Here is a 16,789-nt window from a genome sequence, read left to right as displayed (position 1 = left end):
CAGATGGGTGGCCAAAGCACCACTGATTCGGGAAATGACTTAATCATGAACGTAACCTCAGGCGTGCAAGTTAAGTCACTGAAGCCACCACTCCTGTTCCTGAAATCAAGCATGTGTGTTGCTGAGTCAGCGCCTGAAAAGCTTCAGTTACCTTGTCTTTAAAATAGTGCAATACCTCATCTTCTCACAGCTGGCTTCTCTCTCCTTTCATGGATTCTTCTGAACACTGAATATTTAGGGATCCTATGCCCTGCAGGATGCAAAACCAACCCCAGAGCTGTTGGCCATACTTGGGGAGCAGTAGCAGAGGACATGATTCGCGAGTTTATCTAAAGGCCTGACAAAAGCACCAAGGTTATAAAGCCGAGAAGGGGTAAAGAAATAAGTCATAGTAGAACAGAAGGAAGAAGTAGCAGTTCGTTGCCAAGCTTGCTTGGGAGCTTTTAGCAAACGGATGGCCACGAGTGCTGGCAGTGACACAATGGCAAGCAGAAGTCCCACCACAGTATAAATGAGACTTCTCTGGCACCACACCTTAAGTTTTAAAGCTGCTGTGTTTCTAGAAGCAGATGACAAATTTCATGCTGATTTCAAAGGCTGCAGAGTCAGGCCATAGGTAGAGAGGCCCTGCCTTTTTATGGTGCTCTGAATGTTGAAGCCCAGCAGCACTCCGTTACTGTGGCAGCTTGCAGAACGGTTGGGCACTCCACATTGCCTAATCGTTCTGGTATGCCTGGGTTGCCGTCTTCTAAATAGAGGATAACAGCTGAGCCTAATCAAACTAGGCAAATGCACTTTCCAAGATCCCTTTGCAGAATTAGGCAGCTATAATTAAGGCTGTGTTAGTGTTTCCATTATAAAGTTCCACTTCTGAAGGTTCAATCATTTGTACTTAAGACATCTCTGCCAAGTGGCAATTTGGCATGGAGGGATGAAAACTTTGAATAAGATCAGCTGTTGTCGCACTAAGTTCATTAACAAAGGTCTCACTAATTTCAACTGTGCAGAATAAGGTCCAGCATTAGTTCCTTACCTATGGCAGTTTAAAATTCCTTGTAGGGCTGAAATAAATATAAATTATTTTGGGAAAAGCTAATATTTATTTTGTGAACAGCTGAATGATATCACAGCTTCTGCAGAGTAAGCAGAAAGCTAAAGAGGTCTTTCATACCTAAATCCCAGCCATGTCTCCTTGCTGGAACAAGAATGTGCTGCTTTTAATGAAAGCCGAGGTGTACCTGCAAGTCCGCTGGTACCAATATCAGCACCTCACAGGTCCAAGGCCTTTAAAATGCCATACATGCACATTATCTTAATGACAGTGTCAAGGAGACAGATGACAAGTTCTTCAAACCCAGAAGTGTCAACTTTTTTTCTTTTACCTTTAATGTGCTGATTTCATCAGAGAAAGACTTTCATTCAGACACTGTGAAGCTCTAGCTTGGATGAGCACCTGAGGGTATGTCAACACTGCACTCAAACCATTACAACTGCAAGGTAATATAGGGGTATTCAAACCGGCTGCAAGTTAGTTAATATATATCCTGCAGCTGCCAGAGAGCAGAAGGGACAATTTACTGCCTGACCATTTACTTCGGTTCTCAGGTAGGCTTGAGGGTTATGCTAAGTTTCACGCTGCAACAGCTACAGGTAGTCACTGCACAAAAACATACTTGGAAACACAGTGAATGCTTTCTGGAAGCAAGGGCCGCAGAAAACTTATGTTGCTGTGTAGATTTGGGGTCTAAAAAGGCTTAGATGGGACTTCCACTATCTTCCTCATTTGGAAGCATTATCGTCACTATGAACTACAGGCAAATCTCCCATCAATTACACAAGAAGTTAGAACAACTTCTAAGACATGAAAGTTGTTGGATTTCATGTGTCCCTGGTCATTTATACAACCCTAGATGGGTTACCAACACATCTCTTCAATTCCAAAATACAGTAACTTGAACTCTTTCTTCAGAGGCATCTCTTCACTGCATCCAGTTTAGACAGAATTTGCCCAAGGATATTACACAACTATTTCCTAGTTGGATTGCTCAGACAAGCTAGAGTTGACACAAATGAAAAAGTCAAGAAATTCTGGATGAAACTATTGTACACAACATTTTTAGTGGTGCATTTCTTTTATTCTCTTCCCTCCCCCCAAAGAAAAGACTGATGAAAAATGAGTACTTCTTGGAGTATAGACTCAAGCAAGCAAATTGTCATTGTACTAATCTCTCTTATTTCTTTCTGCACTATTTCAGGCAGCTTAGAGATTCCTGGAAAGAACAGACACTGAAAGCATTTTCATTTATATTAGTGTGTGCCATAAATAGCTAGAAGGGTCTGCTTTACTGAGGACCTCTTTAAACCTTGTCCATCTGGTTTCAATCACATCAAAAGAAACAGCAAAAGTCTGTTTCAGAATAGCTGTTTCTTGTTCATTACAGTATTCAGTTTTAAGTAAATAAATAGGTAAAACTCACATTGCCTGTATGTCATTATCATGATCAGCTCTGATACTGATGCTCTGAGATCAGATCAGGTAAGGAGCGCGGTGCAGAGTGCTCTTCTCTATACTACACAGGGAGTAGTCAAGCCCTTAAAAAGCATAAAGAACCGCAATGGGGATTCTAACATACAAAGGCATGATGTGGTCAGGGCAGAAGAGGATTAAGTTAAGTGTGCATTAAGAGGAGTTTTAATATAGGTTACAGCCAGCATGTGCTGGTTTCTTGGGTACAGAGATGGTGCAAGTGGCAGGCCTGGAGATTCATTGCTTAAATGTATTTGAGATTTTACATGTGTGTTTAAAAAAATAATCTAGACCAACTATACATCTGAATCTTCATCAAAATGGATACATGCTGTAAGGCCTTCAACAGCTGAAGGCAAGCATACATTACATATTCCCAAATATTCATAGGGCAGACATCCTACAGAAACCACTACAGACTAAAGATGAAACAAAATGATTTAAATAGTAAGTACTTCAACCTAAACCTAACAAACCCGACTTTTTATCTCCAATTACCTGGCAATTTTGCCTTGGCTGCTGCTTTCTGCTGCAGTTTCATAGTTAATTATGCACTGGGTTTTGAACACCTCTGTAATGCTTTTCTTGTACAACTTGCTCGTCTCAGGTTCTGACCTTCTTCATGCTTGCTGGTGTCCTGTCTCTGGAGAGGCTAAGCGCTGCTGGCCTAGACCTCCGGCTTTCCCAACCATGTGAACAGAGCAGGTCCCTGTAAAAAAAGCTTTCATGGGAACTGGACTAGTCATTGATGGAAGTCACCCATAACAGGTATATCTATATCTGTATCTATCTAGATTATTTACCTGACAGCCATCATAAGAAAAAGATTCAAAACTGTGCCATATTTAAACACTAGCTTCTTGGCAAATTCTACTCAGCACCTCTCCCACATCTTCCCTCAGTTGATGCCCAGGCATTTTCTTCCTCCTGAGACTGGTATTGTGAGATTGTACAGTATCTTTATTTTTATGCTCTGGCCTTGAAAACATTAACTTACCCAGTTGCCTAAAGTCACATGGGCAAGCACCCCCAAGACCTTTGATCTCTGTAATTTTTTACTCCTTTTCATACTCCCCATTTCAGAGATTCTTGTTTCTGTCTCTTCTAATCTCTGAAACTGTTTTGTTTTTCATACTGTTTTTGTCTGTTCAGCAACCCCCTTGGATCCATCTCCATGGTGTCAAATATAGTATCAAGAGATTTCCAGCAGTTGACAAAATGCTAACATAATCCAAATACAACAAATAACAAAACCAAATTAAAGGAGACACAGGATGATAACCAGTTTTTAATGATTTTTCAAGCATAAAACAAGAATTTCTGCATTTGCTTAACCAAAGCAAATGATCTCCCCTGTGATCAGTACCACCATTATCTCTTGTGGACATTTTATATCATCATACTGTATTGTGTTTAATCACTGCAACATATTAAAATTAATTTGTTCAGAGTTAAAAACAATGAAACAACTAAAATCTGTGACAAGATCCAATGCAATTTCACTCTACATTCCTTGCAGAGGACCCTCACAGAACACAGAAACACTGCCAGCTCCAGTCTTGCACTCCTTTGTGAACTGGATCCAATTATATGGGTTGTATCTTTTTGTACTTCTTACCCCTCCTATGGATATTACTTTTAATGGCTCAAGCATTCATAGTGCCACATAGCTACTCCAACCTGTACAGTGGGGAGTGTTACCTCTAGTCAGACCGCGGCACTCTTGCTCATGTCAGATACTGTCTTTCTGCACAAGCGTGCAGAGACATTCCCCTGCCTAACAGTAACCCATGGCCTCCTGTCAGACCCAGACCCAAGTGCAAGAACCTCCCATAAGCTCAGTCTTTTGCACCAAACCCAACTGCAGCCCAGGATCCCCTGCCAGCCCAATCCTCCTCTTCCTTAGGTCCTTTGAGTGCCTTCCACAATTCACACTCAGTATCAATGGAATAACTGGCAATAAAGGTCAACCAATCAGATCCAGAATTTCTCTTAAACATATGTAACAGCAAAAGAACTTCCAGAATATTTAACAACAAATATGAAAATAAAGTAATCTGTTTAGTAGTATACTGAAAAGTAGCTGTTGTAGGCCATTACAGAAGCAATGAAAGAGCTGCTTTGCTTATAAGTTCAGAGCTCTAAGTCAGAGTGTCAGATGCAATGACAGGTGAAAATGCAGGAGCAGATACAACCTTGGACAGGCCAATCTTACCAGTTCTGCATCACAGTCAATGCAAGGTTTCTTACTGATTTCAAAGTTTCTACACAGTAAATGCATTATATGGAAGAACCTTTGCTGCTCAATTAGCCAGACAGCCTGAATGCTGGCTGTGGCTTTGTGATGCCAGCCAAACTAACATTAAGCTCCAGCCTAACACTTTTTTAAGCCTCTGATCATAAAGATTTACAATCTATTAATCCTGGAAAGCTCATTACTAAGGCCAGTCCTATTTTCAGTCTACAGGGGTGATAGTGTCTTTGCAAAGAGTAAAACTTCAAATACAAAACTTCAGATTTTTTTTCCCCTGCAAGCACAAGTCCCAGTTAACAGACCATAAAAAACTAACTGCAATCAACAGAAATTCAGTCCTTGAGAAAGTTTGCATTTTTGATACACTGCCCATTTTCCTGGAGTAGAAGCTGAGAAAGCAACCCGTAAAATTGTGAAGTGATTGTGTTGCCAACTGGCTTCAAAGCACAGTGAGGCCAATCAACACTCTCACAATCAGATACTCAGTTTTGGTCCTTAGAGGACAAGTTCTCTAACAAGTAGCATGACGGTCAATTAAAAATGAAGCTATTATAACTGCAGAGTGCCAAGGACTTATGTTTTGAAACAGTATAAACCCCTTAGCTTCGTCCCTTCTTCCACAAGATCTAAGATTTTACTTCACAAATCCTGATGTGTAGCACTTTGAGCGAAAGAAAAGTAAATAATTTTATCATCCGTGTTTCTGTGCAATCTGCTAGGAAGTCTGGTATACATTCAAACGTGTCTTGTTCATTTTACAATTGCTGATATTAGGGTAATCTTTAAATGCTGAAATTAAGTTATAAAATCCTAATTTGTTCCACTGTTTATATAAAATACAGCTGTACTAGTTCCAGTCCTGGAAGCCAGTTTAGTTTTGCTTAATGCATTGCTCTGCATCACCATTCTCTTCATCTTCCATTACATGTTAGAACGAGTCAGCCAGGGAAATTCCTAGAAGCAAAAAAACAAACAAACAAACCAAACAAAAAAAATCAGAACAGACAAAGAGTAGGAAGAAAGGGATACAAATATGCATTAACTACCAGATGGAATCTGCAGGAAATAAAAGACTGCTCACAAAAATGTTCTTTGTCTTATTTGGTCTGTCAGGAAAAGAACAACTGTCAACTCTGGTAACAGTCATTAAAGACACTATGCATTAATAAGAGCCAGTTGGGGGGGGGGGGGGAAGCACATGGTGTAGTGTAAAGGCACCGATTCTCCTATCTTCCCATATATGCAGAGAATTTTTTGCCTTACAACCACCTCAGTAGTTTCAGTGATGCTTCATGAGGATTTAACAGGCTTACCTACATGAAGCTTGTGGAAAAAGAAAGTAAAACAGATACATACCTGTTTCTTTCTCTCAGACCGTGGATCGATCATTACATTTATAAGAGAAGGTGTTTGCTCATCAGCCAAACTTGCTTTCAGAGCATTCTGCAGTTCTTCTGGTGTTTTAACAAAGTATCCTTTACCTCCAAAAGCAGACATAATTTGCTCATAGTGCGAATTTGGCAGGAGAGAAACAGGAGGTATACTGTAACAAAATGGAAAACTGATTAATGGCATTGAAGAATTGCCAGGATGACCAATTCTAATTATTTCAGCACTGATTTTAAAGCATGAGATGATTCTTGTACTGGCCTGATGAAGTCTTCTGGGATGGGAAAACTTTGTTTCCTATACCGCTTAAGCTGTTTATAGCATTACTGATTCATAGCATTATTGATTTTCATGTTCTGTAGACACTCTTGAGCAGGGCTTTAGCTGAGCTCTCTTCATACAGAGATCTCACCTCCAAAAGCAGAAGCCCATTGTAAAACCACAACACAAGCTTAAAACCTCAGGTAATTTTTGAGGTTATCATTATTTTGGAGCTTAGCTCACTATGTACCCTGAACCGTGGGGCCGGTAGTGCTGCAGGAACCTGAAACAACTAATTGAGTCATCTCTCTGCTACACTGTTGTGTAAACAATAACCTGTAAATAGGTTTGTTGCTTTTGGTAACTACTACTTATTTAGATGAATTTATTTTAGTATTAAGTTCACTTCATGACAAATTTTAATTTGGATCAGAAAACATTAACAGTACACAGAATGATCAATTTGGCTACTTCTTCCTTAATTAACAGGACATACTTTGAAGACACTCACCATGTAGCAGGCTCTCCAAACTTTAACATCTCCTTCCAGGCATCTGTATCCAAACCAGTGTAAATCCCATTGTTGTTCACTACAATAATCAGGATTGGCAATTTGTATCTACAAAAAGAGATATCTGGAAGAGTTTTAAAATACTTACACCTTTCTGTAAGGTGTTAAAAAGTGTTACTTCTCATTAAAAATATAATAATTTAAAAAGTCACTTCCATATGAAACATGATCTCCTCACCACTGGTAATACATTATGTCAGAACACTAGATAGAGAAAAATCAGAGAATCTTAAAATGGCTGAGATTGGAAGAGCCCTTTAGAGATCATCTAGTACAAACTCCCTGCTCAAGCAGGGTCACCTGGAGCAGGCTTCCCAGGGCCACATCCAATGGCTTTTGATTATCTCCAACGAAGGAGACTCCACAACCTCTCTGGGCAATTTGTTCCAGTGTTCAGTCACCCTCACAGTAAAAAAGTTTTTTCTTAGATTGAGATGGAACTTCCTAAGTTTCAGTTTGTGCCCATTGTCTCTTGTCCTGTCACTGGGCACCACTGAAAAGAGTCTGGCTCTGACTTCTTTACAACCTCCCTTGAGATATTTATACACATTGATAAGATCCTCCCTCAGCCTTCTCTTCTGCAGGCTGAACAGTCCCAGCTCTCTCAGTCTTTCCGTATAAGAGAGATGCTTCAGTCCCTGAATCATCTTAGCAGCCATTTGTTGGGCTCACTCCAGTATCTCCATGTCTCTCTTGTACTGCAGAGCCCAGCACCAGACACAGCACAACAGACGTGGCCTCACCAGAGCTGAGTAAAGGGGGAGAATCACCTCCCTCGACCTGCTGGCAATGCTCTTCCTAATGCAGCCCAGGATACCATTCAGCCAGTTTTCAATCCACATCACTGTCCACTCATCCAGCCTGTACTTCATCAGCTTGTCCATGAGGATGTTATGGGAGACAGTGTCAAAGGCCTTACTGAAGTCAAGGCAGACAACGTCCACTGCTCTCCCCTCATTTACCCAGCCAGTCATTCCATTGTAAGAAGGCTATCAGGTTAGTGAGGCATGATTTCCCCTTTGTGAATCCATGCTGACAACTCCTGATCACCTTCTTGTCCTTCACATACTTGGAGACGGCATCCAGGATGAGCTGCTCCATCACCTTCCCAGGGATTGAAGAGAGGCTGACTGGCCCGTAGTTCCCCAGGTCCTCCTTCTTGCCCTTTTTGAAGACTGGAGTGACATTTGCTTTCTTCCAGTCCTCAGGCACACCTCCTGATCAAAAATAACCTTTCCAAGATGACTGAGAGATGCAATGACATCGGCCATCTCCCTCAGCACTCATGGGTGTACCTGTCAGGTACTGTGCATGTCCAGTTTGCTTAAGTGATCCCTAACCTGATACCTCCTCCACCAACTGCAAGCTTTCATTTCTCCAGGCTTTCTCTCTGATCCGCAGGGTCTCGGATTCCTGAGGGCTGGTCTTACAGTAGAGCGAGGCAAAGATGCATTCAGTACCTCAGCCTTTTCTGTGTCTTTTTTCACCATGGCCCTTGCCCCATTCAGCAGCAGACCCATATTTCCCCTAGCCTTCCTTTTGCTACTGATGTATTTATAGAAGCCCTTCTTGTTGTCCTTGACATCCCTTGCCAGATTAAACTCCAGATGGGCTTTGGCCTTCATAGCCCCATCCCTGCATATTCAGACAATATCCCTATATTCCTCCCAGGTTACCTGTCTCTGCTTCCACCTTTTGTACACTTCCTTTTTAATGTTTGAGTTTTGCCAGGAGCTCCTTGTTCATCCATGCAGGTCTTCTGCCCCCTTTGCTCAATTTCCTGCTCATTTGGATGGACTGTTCTTGAGCTTGGAGGAGATGATCCCTGAATATCAACCAGTTATGTGTAAATTACTATGACTATGTGTAAAAGGACCACATGTACATTTGGCTCGTTTTCCATGAGTTTTTAAGAACACCCTGTGTAACAGCAGTCTCCCTTCTAGTTAATTTGATTATGGCAATACACAAAGAGGGTTTTCTCAAACAAAAAACAGCTACCTGCAAATAGTTTCCAATTCCATGCCAGAAAATCCAAAAGCACTATCTCCTTCTATGCAGATCACTCGTTTTTCAGGTGTTCTATCTTTAGCCACCATTGCAGCAGCTATAGCAAAACCCAGTCCGACTCCCATTGTTCCAAATGTACCTGCATCAAGTCTGGAGGAGAAAACATAGGATTACTATTCCTTTAAGTAGAAAAATTCATACAGTTCAATTAATCCATGATGACTTATCTTTAAGAATTCATCATATACAAATACTGTTTCATAAAAAACTTGTATAAAGAGATACCAAATGTACATATTATTATTATTATAGTGTTTGCTCCTTGCCTGTAAAGGCTGCTTTTTCAGTTAAACATTTGATCAACATTGCAAGTGTTTTAATTGAGATACACATACTTGAACTCTAATTAAAATACAATAGCTATTAGCAGGAACTCTTATAGCAGTACTTCAATAAAGAAAGTGTTCTTTTGTGCTTTTAGCTTACATAGTAACAATATTTCAACCACATGCAATTACTGTAGAGATAGGCAGACTACAAGAAACCTTTCTGTATTTAATTCCCTGAAAATTTAACTAGAAGTCTGAAAGCCACCAGTTAAATCACGATATTCAAATTCTAGTGTTCTGTTCAACTTTTGAAATCAAATTGCAAGCTGTAATTAAGTTAGATCATTTCAGTCAGAAGCACATAATGGATACAAAAGTACATAAAGAACAAGATTATTCTAGGGTTAACTTTTCAAATTTGCTTTCATATATACACAATGCTATCTAAAAAGACAACCATTAATGTCACTGTGTCCTTATTTAAGAGGAAAAAAGAGCAAACTCTTCCCCAAACTTCACTGGAAATAAGTTTTATTCTTTCTTCACAAAAAATATTTAGGTTTATGACAGTAAGTGTTACTTTCATAAAAAGGCTCTAAGCTTCACAATGAGATCAGAAGTTTCACCTCAGCAGAAAGAACTCGCTTTTTTCCCCAGTCAAGAAACAGCACTTAACTCCTACTCATAATCATTCTGTGCGGCCTAGCTTTAACACAGTAACATACCAGCACTTCCAAATTTGGGTGGTTACATTTTAGGCATGCAAATTTACATGGAAGTCCTCAATATAAAATCTAATTTTCAAAAGGAGTTGATTCATCTTAAGTTCTCCCTATACAAGTGTTATGTTTCAAAGAAAAACTTTCATTCACAATAAGACTCACAACTAAAAATTAAAATATCTTGATTTACCATTCACTTTGAGCACAGATATAAAAATCTAGATTAGGGAATTCAGTATGATACTGGACAGGACATTATTATAGAGTGGATAACTTAACTCCTCCCTCTACTAAAAAGCCAACAACATATTGAACATTTATTTTATTTAAATCCTTTAAAAAAAGAATTACAAATAATCTAGACCACTGTACTTCTCAGCTATGTGAAAACATTCTATATATAAATCTAGCCCACTGGGTCAGCACAACAAAGAAAATACCTCACCTTTGACGGGGATGATAGTTTGGAAGCATAGTGCGTCCAATGTCCATGGTGTTTGCTCCCTCACTTACTAAAATGCAGTCCCTCGGTATCAGCTCTCTGATGTGACGGAAGACAGTGTAATAATTCATAGGCAGTGATTTCTGTAATTCTAATCCCTTAGAAATAAGAGATATTACTAACTTCTATGCACATAACTTAAGATAAGGTACAGAACTGAGATATGTAAATAATACTATGGAAATAAAAATTTACTCTCCTAACTAAGGTTGAAGAATTGGCCTCCCATGCACTACTTCAATGTTTGAAGCCGACAAGGTCACTCTTATTGTACCTATCTATTTTGATGACACAAGGTGTTTATCAGAGGCTTGCTCACATCAGCAGTCAGCTCCCTTGGCTTGCCTATCATCAACAGGAATCTACTACAAACTCAGTCTAACCCGAGATGGACATGAATTTATTCACACATTGGTTTGATTGTAAATAATCCTAAGTGAGTTATCATCTATGTGAGGAGGTAGTTCAGAAAGGGTCATTCCCTAGGACAAATCTATTTTAGATCCCAGACTTGCAAACACATATCTGAACTTGCAGAACATAAGTTAACTTGTATAAAATTAAGTGCATGCTAACTGTGTGGAGGATTTTGGCCTTAACAGCTACTTGCTTTTAATATAGATTATACTTCCACCAGCTTTACTAAACAGTTACACTAAGATCCACACAACTAAAGAAGAAAACAAAGAATGTATCTTCACATAAGTTAGCTTCCACTCAGACTACCTGCCCATTGCTTACCAGTCAGTGCTCACAACACAGCAGCTCTAGATGTGATCTTCTACTACTGGTTCTATGAACCCAATCCCAAACCTCAAATGACTGCACACAGTATGGATTTAGACAAAGCATAGAATACAGACATAATTTATAGTTTAAAAACCTGGGAACAGTAATTCTCTACCAGAATGGTATAAAATTTCAAAGTCTGGGTGACATGAATGTCCTAAGTAACTGAGGAGTCTGAAAACAGACCAGCGCTAAAGCTGACTAAATATTAGTGTCTGTTAAGGGAAGAAACCTCCTCTTGTTTCTTTAATATAACACTACCTTTGATTTTTCTTCATTGTTCATTATTTTCTCTCTTAGTCTCTTCCACCACTGTGAACTGGAAGGATATTTCCATGGTCTTTTGCTGAATTCTTCTAAAAGCTAGAAAGTATTAAAATATTGCATGTTTCTTTCAACGTATCTAAAAACATCAAAAGCACCAAGAATAACATTATCAAGAAAGATTCCAGCCTAATCACAGTAACACCAAATAGAATCTTTAACATTTAATCTGGGACTATACTGGATGCACAGCATGATTATGTTGCCTGAGAAATGTCCTTCCTTGAACAGTTTATTTATTTATTTAAGTTGGTAACTTTATACAAGTCAGAAGAAACCAAGGTCAAAACAGGAGGACATCTGACATTACCTGCTTAGTCACTGTGTTTATGTCACCTAATAAACTTGCAGCTGGCCTCACATTATTCCCCAGCTCTTCTGCACAAATATCAATCTATATTTCAGAAAGAAAGACCACCATTAACTCAAGGATATCAAAGGGAAATTTTTTTCAGTTCAAGTAGTTACAAAGACAAACATTTTCTAACAATGCCTTTATGCTTTATTTTGGCTGTATAGATAACTTCCTCTGCTTTTCACTGAAGTGCTGTCAAGAAATGCTTTATTCAAAGTAAAAAAAACCTATGATATATATCCATTTTAATGAAAGTTAATATATATACTTAAAACTGACTATCTGCTTCCTTCATGCTGTTACACACAGCATAGAGCCTTATTAGAAAAGCAAAGAGAAGAAAGTGGTGACTTTTAGTGACATTTGTATGAGAACTAAAAGTCTAGGTCTGGGTATACTCTGAGAGTCTATGCAAAATAGTAATGTGAATGTTACTTGATGGTAAGAATCTGGCTTATATGAAAAAAATGTAAAGCAAATGGTGAGCACTGAGGGAACTTCCCAATCTTCCTTATCAATGACTTGAGACCTCTAAGGTTATGTGAAATACTAATTTATGACCAGGTCTCACAGACTGTGAACTGAATTAGTATTTTAATACTAACCCATGATAGAGAGTTAGTATTAAACTAGAGGAATTCTAGTTTAAAAATGTATGTTATTCTTCTGGAATATATGCGAAGTTTGTAAGCTGAGACTTAAGTTCACTGAAAGCAGGCCAGTCAGCACACTGAATCAACTACTGTTCTTGGATCACAGACTCTGAGGGAGGAATTTTAAATTCAATCAATTTAACAACTTGTCCTTCTAAGAGCTGGCAGATTGCCAAATACACTAATTAGTTAAATAGCCTTTCTTCTTCTCTTCCCATTAATATTCCTGAGAGACTGGGCTCTCACGATGAATGACTGACTCTAGATCTGAAGGTTATTTTATTTCAAGAAGTTCAGCTGAGAGAGCAGTAAAACAGTATAAAGGCTTTCACAACTTCAAGAAAATTTGGTTTTGATCAGTGGAACTCCAGTGCTCTACAGAGAACACATATCACGAATCTAATCCTGTATTAGTTAACTACACAGAATGCCTGCCCTCCTCATTATAGCAGCACCAAGTCCTTGACAGCTGGAACAATTCCGTAAACACTTTCAGAAAATGCAAGGAAGTAAAAAACAAGAAAAGAATTCAGAATGATTTCTTCAGAACTACTGTAACTATATACATTATATTGCACTGTCCATATGCACATACGACTTCTACCTGAAGAAGCAGACTACTAAAATCATTAATTACTCTAGGTAATGCTAGAACATAGAGGACTTCCTTCAAGGGATAGTGGTTTTCCTACTTACCTGAATAACCTTTACCTCCTGTCGAAACCTTGGTGGAAGGCCAAAGTGTAAAATCCAGTTCAACCTGGCACCAAGTAATATGATTACATCAGCATACTGTAATGCCCTAATAAAGGCAAATGAGAGAATCAGACGAGGAGAAAATATTGTTAAATTTAATATTTTTTTCAAAACTAGAAGTAATCCTAATTGCCACAGCAAACCCAAGAGGAACGTACAAATAATTCTTTCTTCCTCTGAGCTGTTTGCCTAGCTCCAAGAACCCAAATTCTTTCATATCAGTCATTCATTAAGCCGTTCTTGAATTTTGGAACTCCAGAAAAGAATTTATTACTATTTTACCAATGTACTGTGTTTGGGAAAGGATTCATTACACTAGAAGAATAACAAGATGCTATAAAGATGCCGAGGTTAAAGCAAAATGCTCACCACTGGGATACTGGCAATAGGGAGTGCCAATATTAAAGATTGTCTTGGACCTCTCAGTTTAGCTTCTGTTAATTTGCCTTTCAGCTGGGTACACAATATTTGGTATGTTCTTTCATTCTTCATTTCTTCTTAACGACATGCTTACCAATGATAAAGCTATGATGCTGAACAATGATCAAATGTTTTAACCTCAAATATACAAATGCTCCATCTGCGAGGTGACTCCGTGCATACTCATACCTATGGGGGCTCTTAAAGTTCATTCACATTAGTTTTCCCATAAGCCAGAAACAGGCTCTTATAAATATGATTTTAAACAAATTCCTTCAATGTAATTTGAGGTGCCTTTTTTTTTCTTTTTAAATAGAGTGCTATTCAAAGACAGTACATTGCAAACACCAAAGAAATAAGGCAGCAGGTAGCATAACTAGAAGTGTAATGCTGCATTTTATGCTTCCATTTATGGTATTAAAATAAAAAGCTAACAGTTTTTCTAGTGCACTAAGTTAAATATTTAATGTAAACTGTTTACCAGTTTCATTCTATATTATGAAACGCACAGTAACAATGTTGATATAACTACTTGCCATAGGTTTCATAATTACAGAATATTAGCTCTCAGACAAAATATCTTTCTGACCAGCATTCTAAGCAATGTCAGAAGTAATCCACCTATATTTGTTGTCTCTTTTCAGGCAACATCTTCAGTGCTCTAAAATGAGATGCAAAATGTAGCTGAAACAACTTTTTGCTGTGCGTGTTTTGTCTTCCCTGCTATTTGAAAAACACTGCAATTCCTAGCTGTTTCCCAGATGTTAGGATTAGAAGCCTCGCTTTATATTTACGTGGATCTTGCTGCAGCTACACAGTTTGGATGGTTATCAGGAACTACTCCTTTTGCCATTGGTGTAGGCAAAAAAGGCAGCCCACAAAGGTCCACCAACTTTCTGATGTTGTTTTCAGCATGTGAATAAGCAGCACCTGAATGAAACAAAAAAGATTGCTTAATACTAACTCAAACTATCATCTTCTGTAATTCATGTTTCAACATGGCAGTTAAATATTTGCATAACTTCAGTATGCGAACAGTCTCAGGGACTTTTAAACACTCATATATTTGAAGATACAAGTATGAACAAGAACATTACTGGACTAAGGCCTAAAACAAGAGAAAAACGTGATCCCAGAAACCTAGTGCACCCACCTAAATTTCAGTTAGCCTAAGTGATTACATTATTGGCAGAGAGAGTACTACTTCCTGTTATGAAGGCTACTTGCCATTTTTTATTCTGGAGAACTCAAAACATATCATATCAAACATTGGGTATTTGAGTTCAAATTTCCCACATTTTTGATGGAACGTATTTCAAGACTTCAGTTGAAGTTATCTAGCCATTTCTAAGAGGCAGAGTAGGGAAAAATAAGAGGTTTTGTTCATCTTAAATGACAATTTTTTTTGGTGAAGTTCTGTGTTCTGGAGCAGAGATTTCTCCAGTGGTAAGAGGAGAAGGCCTTTGCATCACGTGCTTTTTTGTTTGCCTTGCGCATGACGTTGTATCACACAATCCATGACAATCTGTCCAAACTGGTCTAATTATGAGTCTTTAATAAAGAAGAAAAAAAAAAGATTCACAGAAGAGCCGGTGAAGATAACATGTTTATGAATACATTTACTTGGATGCTATCTTCAGTGTAAGGCAGGTGAATTAAAGTTGCCCAGAAATTCTAGAATAAGTGACAGGCCTCTGGGCAATGAATCTTGAACTCTGAAAAATAAACTTCTATTTCTTTCAAAAATTGGCTCGCAACAAAATATGATGGAAAGTATAGATACTTTTGTTACATAGATTTAAAAAAACCCACATTTCTCAGTTGTTGGCACCAGCAAACATATCTTTGTATTTTTGAGTTTTCCACCTTTCAGTGTCACAGAATACCTTTTTGTACATGTTTAACAAGCCAGAGAGGAAAAAATCTCCTGACCTACTTTCTGTCTAATCAATGATAAGATCCATCTTATCACAACCATTTCATCCTGGTTAAATGCAGAATCTCTCTCTTCAAGACACAGATCCTTCCATTTCCCTTCCACTTATTCATAGTCAGCCAGGTCTGCAGGAGAACAGCCTGACTGAAACAAGTTGTTTATTTTAATTCTGTTTCTAGTGAACCTGTCTCTCCAGCAGAAAAGGTGTAGTAAGTGCCATTCCTCAGGAAAGGAAAAAATAAGTGAACTGCACAAAGAATAATTATCTTTCATCTTTAGGGACACCTCCTTCAGGAATGAAATGCACTGACACAGTACAATCTCAGGTTTGTAAAACAGCAGTAACAGCATCAATACCTGCTGTGTGGCTTCACATCCTCCCCCACTGGTAGTCTGGCACTTTCAGTAAGTCCACATGGTAAAGTGACCTTTGGTTAGACAATCTGATTCTTGCTATAGATGCCAGATACCATTAGACAGAAGACAGAGAATATCACTTCTGTATTTTGAAAGAATTTGTTTGGAATTTTGGAAGTGATCTGTGCGAACCAGCTCTACACTTAAGACAATGGTTATCTGATTTCTTCTATTAACACACATATTTAATCAATAGATTTTTATCTTAGTCTAGATAAAAAAGCAACGTTTATACAAGAGAATAAAAATATTCTAGAAACAGAGGAGATTTTAACATCAAATTTCAAAGAAGCTGTTTTATAGAAAGGGAAAAGGAGATGGCTAATGCTTATGGGGAAAAGAAATCACTCCGGTCATTGTTCTTGTCCCACATTTGTACAGTTCAAAGCTACATCAAGGCATGCTACCTTTGCCGATGATTAACAGAGGCTGCTTGGAATGAGCAATGATAGATGCTGCTTCGGATACAGCAGATTGCTTAGCCATGCTGATGGGAGGTGGCAGGCAGCATTCTACGTACCTGGAAGTCAAGGAAAATAGAAGAGGTTTTTTAAAGAAGGTGCAATGCAAAACA

The 16,789-nt window shown here is 38.5% G+C and overlaps 1 protein-coding gene across 6 annotated transcripts in view; it reads right to left on the bottom strand.

Moving 5' to 3' along the window:
* Positions 1–3,785: 3,785 nt before the first annotated feature.
* Positions 3,786–16,789, bottom strand: part of HACL1 (2-hydroxyacyl-CoA lyase 1) — a 27,701-nt gene continuing 14,697 nt past the window's right edge. For 3 of the 6 annotated variants that reach the window (XM_013941407.2, XM_067291545.1, XM_067291548.1), the window contains 10 exons: positions 16,623–16,735; positions 14,657–14,792; positions 13,383–13,488; positions 11,989–12,072; positions 11,616–11,717; positions 10,509–10,663; positions 9,004–9,162; positions 6,943–7,050; positions 6,138–6,324; positions 3,786–5,735 (listed from right to left, as the gene is read on the bottom strand). In XM_013941407.2, the coding sequence (XP_013796861.2) occupies positions 5,703–5,735; positions 6,138–6,324; positions 6,943–7,050; positions 9,004–9,162; positions 10,509–10,663; positions 11,616–11,717; positions 11,989–12,072; positions 13,383–13,488; positions 14,657–14,792; positions 16,623–16,735 (1,183 nt within the window). In that variant the 3' untranslated portion in view covers positions 3,786–5,702. Of the gene's footprint in view, positions 5,736–6,137; positions 6,325–6,942; positions 7,067–7,696; positions 8,828–9,003; positions 9,163–10,508; positions 10,664–11,615; positions 11,718–11,988; positions 12,073–13,382; positions 13,489–14,656; positions 14,793–16,622; positions 16,736–16,789 lie in introns of those variants that run through there. The other 3 variants (XM_067291546.1, XM_067291549.1, XM_067291547.1) reach the window with 3 other exon arrangements.

Source organism: Apteryx mantelli, chromosome 2 (genome assembly GCF_036417845.1).
Source record: "Apteryx mantelli isolate bAptMan1 chromosome 2, bAptMan1.hap1, whole genome shotgun sequence".
Taxonomy (NCBI): Eukaryota; Metazoa; Chordata; class Aves; order Apterygiformes; family Apterygidae; genus Apteryx; species Apteryx mantelli.
Note: the sequence above shows the minus strand (reverse complement) of the source record. Positions and strands in the feature narration are given on the sequence as shown.